Genomic DNA, 4,731 nt, shown 5'->3' on the forward strand with positions numbered 1-4,731 from the left:
GGAACACACAACAAAAACCGAACAGAACAAAGCTAAAAATACCAACAAACCAAAAACCCAAAAGCAAAAGTATGAAATATTAAGAGGGCAGCTAATTAAGATGTATGTTAGTGATCCATTGATAATGTTTCTTAGTCAAATGTACTTGAGTCAAAATATTCACATCATAAGGTTTGACAAACTGCATTCATAGGCTGATAAATGAAGACTATGTAATAAAAACAGGAGTGTGATTACTCAATAAATTGGTCAAGATCAAATATAACAATTTAGGAGAAAGAAATGCAGAGACTTATTCAAAGGAAGTGGTAACTAACAGAGAATCCTTAACAGAAACCAATCCAAGAGACGAACCCAACTGAAATAGGGAAGTTTTACTACGTGGAAAAAGAAAGGATTTGGTTGGGTTGTTTTCTGTTTGTTTGTTTTAAAGTTGTCACTTCCCTTTTACTCAAATGGAGCGTATTTAAGCATTAAAATATTCATGCATAAAGCACAAAGACACACTAAAAACAGAGCTAGGTAGAAAAACAGACACGTCTCCCACTACACAGCCCAGAGGTAAAAGGACACCTGCTGCTACTAAAGTGGCCATGGGTGTGACACACAAAGAAATATGAAAACCCTGGTGAACAGTTCCAATCCCAGAAATTTAGTTCTGCACAAACTGCACCTTGTGCTGTGAAAGAAAGACTTACGCTTCCCATACAACTGGTCAGAAGAAGAGGAAAAATTAGTAGTCAACAGTTACCTTGAGGTTCATTTTCTTCGGGCTCTTTTTTAAATTGTTTTGGTGGTTTAGGAGCTGTAACATACTTTACTGGAGAACTTTCTGGACTTGATTCCAAATGTAACTGAAAGTTCTAAACAAAACAGAAAACACTAAATAAAAAACCTGAACTATTTAATGCCTCTAACCTATTAACAAAATCACTGAGTTAACTAAGTATTAACATCTTGAATACAGCATCAGTTTTCCAATTCCTACATTATTTTAAATAAATAAAATGCAACCGATTAGCTTGTCCATACTGAAGTTTGTGGTATTAATTTTGAAAAAAATCTTTTTCATTTTATATATGAGATTGTAAAATACTTCCTTTTACAAAGCAAACCTTTGTCCTTAAAATCTTAAATTTTAATAGAAGCTCATTCAGATAGAGAACACTTTTTTCCTCTCATTTCTTTTAATACACCTTCTCAGAACAGAACAGCTATGAAACTCTAAGTCATCAAAAAGCATCCATACGAATCTGTACAACTTCCAGCTCCAGTAGAAATTTTAGTCAACTGCAGAACTTAGGAGGGTAGAACAGATTCATTTTCCAGCTTACTGTCATCCTATCTATAACAACACACCAGTAAAGGGTCTTTAATACATTTGAAAATTTTAAGTGACTGTAAAATAAAGTCATTGTTAAAACAAACTTTCTGAGCATGGCATTCTCAGAAAACAGAACACATTTAGAACACACTCCCACCATACACCAGAATTAAAATGACTTACCTCATCTGGTCTTGGCTCACAGAAATGTTTTGTCAAATTATGCAACAAACCATTTTCTGCATCTCTCTTTGTGGGCTGTTTTATTTCTAATGTCACTTCTTTAGCTCCAGCTTTTTCAGACGAAGGATCTGATTTCTCCTGCATGCAAGTTGTACTTTCACTCTCAGAGCTTGTTTTTGACAGGTTGCCTCGTGCCTTTGAAAGCTCTGCTTCTGTACCTATTTGACTTGCCTCTGAAACTTCAGGATAATCTTTTAACAAAGAAAGCTTGGGGAGGTGTGCAGAATTTAAGTTCCTTTGCTTCATGTTACTAGCTTTCAGTAATTTAATTTTGGTCCATTTAGAGTTTTTGTTTGAGGAGTTATTTCTACCATTCAGAGTGCATTTGACAGGCATTCCTTTTTTGCTAGGGAAAAAACGTTTGCATTGAGTACTTTGACTCGGTTCTTTCTGAGTAAGCATTTCACTTTGTTGAAGCTGTACGTCGGCATGCTTTTCTTCTGTTTTGCTATACTCGGCATTAGGGGTATCTTTTTTCACCTCTACTGTATCTGACTCAATCTCACCTGCGATTTCCTCACAAAGTTCAAGGATGCTTACCCTTTTGGATTTCGTATCATTCTCTGGTTGATCAGCCACGTTCGTTTCACTTACAGATGGCTGTGAAATCTTTTTTGGTTTTGTACTAGTTTTTATGTTCTGATGCATTTGTTGCTTTTCCTTAGTTACCGTCTTAGAATTTGACTTAAGAGAATCTGTTTCCACTTTCTTTGTGTTGCTAGGAATAGGAGATACAGGGCCCGTTTGGTCTTTCTTAACTTCCTCAAGACTCTCATCAGGACATAATGATGACACTTGAAGGCTGTGTTGAAAGCTGTTGGAACTATCATTTTTATTGTCTGCTTTACATTTTTTCTCTTTCAGAAAGCTGGTCACTTCTACATGTATTTTTTTATCCTCATTTGTATTGTTTGGCTTTATTTTTGTGTTCTTCTGTTCCATTTTCTCTCCAGCAGATTTAAGTACTTTTGCTGCAACACTGTGAGAGTGTCTTTTTGCCAAAGGTTTTTCTTCTTTAACTTCTCTGTTGCGCAGGGATCTTGCCGGTACATGTACATGTGTTAACTGCTGCAGTCTCTGTGATCTCCTCGTTACTGGCTCATTTGGTGCAATTACGCATTTTGACTTAGGAATTTCTTGCACAGATTTTTTCTGGCATGCCTCCTTATTTTTTGTACACTTAGGCTGCTGTTGGACCTTTTTGTCAGGTATGATTTTGTTATTCGAGTTGAATCCTGAGGATCTTGTAGTCATGCGCATTCCTAGTTCAGGATCATTGGTGTTGTCACTGGAAGATTCAAACAATTTTTTTTTCAACATCCAGAAAACAGAATTTGTCATAAGACTCTACTCATTGCTACTAACCTCTGCCTCTTTTTTTTTTTCTTTTTTAAAACACTATTTTAAAGCACTTTTAATGCCCTTAATACTTTTAGAAGAATTTTCTCTAGAATCATTCTAAAAACACTTCCCCCTGGTTACTCTTAAGTATAGCACTTAATGTTTTTTATGCATGGCAAGACTGAACTATGAACCCCAGATGAATGCTTTTTAACATCTCTAGCAGTTTTTAGTTGTTGACACTTCTGGCTTTCAAATGAAGTATGCGCTTATATAGTATTTTCCCCTTCAGAAACTTTTCTGGAGGAAGTCTTTCTGGATTTCAAGACACTAACACGGTTCCAGAAACAGATCATGATGATTTAAGGCTGATCTTCCCACTAGTACTATTTAATTATTTAGATATATCTTTAACTCAAATTCATTCTGCTTAGATTGTTTCTACACTAATTCAGTCTACGAAGATAACCTAGAGCTTATTTGTCACTGACCTGTTTGATTTGACAGAGGTTTTGAGTATAGTTTTCTCCTGCACTGCACACTGATTAGGCTTTGATTTATTTGAGACATGTTTTGTATCTGACACCTCTTTTTCCTTCTTCACTGATGATGATTTGCTGTTCTTGTCCAGCTTTGGACGTTTAGCAGAAGGTTCTACTAACATGGACTTCCTCTTCTGAGCTGCCATTTCTGTAAAACATAATAATTGATTGAGATTTTAGAGTTTTTGTCAACTGTTGTTACAGCGTCAAGTTAATATAATGAAAGGTTTGCCCATTTTAAAAAACAAGGTAACCGATATTTGCTTTTTCTTTTAGAGGTAGATCATGCTAACTGTGATCAGAAGGCAAATCAAAGCAATCTTGATTCAAATTACAATTATTTTACTTACAGGTTTTTATAAGATGAAATCGATGTTTAGGCCAAAGTAACTTATCAAGGTGTGCCAAGAGCATTCCTTATGCATATGATTACAAAGAGGACGTTTCATGCCACCTATAAAGAATATAAAATGTTCATGCAGTAAGCACTTTATTAACTTCCTTCTCAGACCCTGAATTTGTCATTCCCACACTCTTCCATCCCTTTAAACAATGCTTAGATTTAAAGTTTCTTCAATAATCAATTAAAAAAACACCCTACAAATTTTATTTTTGGCATTTTGCTGTCTTAAGCATTACCCTTTTACCTTTTGAAAGGTGGCAGATAATAGTACCATTTGAAAGGAAGTTTCTCAGCTTTTCACATTTTTCCAGAAAATAGCATGCTGCTCTCTCTCACAGCCCACAGAGGAGTGGGCCTGCTGTCAATCCTGTGCCTCACAGCAACAGTGAATAAACCCAGGAGACTCTACTGAGTTACATGGCTGCTACTACAAAACTTCATAGACCTCAGAAACTGCCTGTAACTGTTCCTTCTAACATCACTAAAGCTACCAGTCGCCTAGGAAGTAGCATTATTTGAGACATTTGCCTTGGGCAGTTGAAGATGATGTTTTCATGAGAACTGCAATGATGTTAATGATGCAGAAGTTAACCTGCACAAGAGTCTGAAAACTAGCAGAGATCCTCAGTGGAAAGTCTTCAGAGATTCATCTGATCATACCTCTCACACCTATGTGTGGCTTCTGAAACTTTTAAGTTCTCTTATTCAAAGACAATGTTTTTGTATTATGGCATAAGCAATAACTGTTCAGCAAAGTTTCACTAATATCTTTTTAAAATTTAGTTTACTGGAAGACTCAATGCTCACAACTTCCATATCACCTTTTTAGATCAAGAATTATCCGTTAACTTTTGCCACTGACAGACTGAAAAATAAAT

General features: G+C 35.8%; 1 protein-coding gene across 1 annotated transcript in view; it reads right to left on the reverse strand.

Moving 5' to 3' along the window:
- ESCO1 (establishment of sister chromatid cohesion N-acetyltransferase 1) overlaps window positions 1-3,906 on the reverse strand; it is a 31,298-nt gene extending 27,392 nt beyond the window's left edge. Inside the window, exons 1-4 of the mRNA XM_010281502.1 lie at window positions 3,801-3,906; window positions 3,400-3,598; window positions 1,508-2,855; window positions 752-863 (exon numbers count right to left, since the gene is read on the reverse strand). Coding sequence (XP_010279804.1) covers window positions 752-863; window positions 1,508-2,855; window positions 3,400-3,596 — 1,657 coding nt within the window. The 5' untranslated portion in view covers window positions 3,597-3,598; window positions 3,801-3,906. The remainder of the gene's footprint in view (window positions 1-751; window positions 864-1,507; window positions 2,856-3,399; window positions 3,599-3,800) is intronic.
- Between the last annotated feature and the right edge of the window lie 825 nt (window positions 3,907-4,731).

Source organism: Phaethon lepturus, unplaced genomic scaffold (genome assembly GCF_000687285.1).
Source record: "Phaethon lepturus isolate BGI_N335 unplaced genomic scaffold, ASM68728v1 scaffold14742, whole genome shotgun sequence".
NCBI classification, from domain to species: domain Eukaryota; kingdom Metazoa; phylum Chordata; class Aves; order Phaethontiformes; family Phaethontidae; genus Phaethon; species Phaethon lepturus.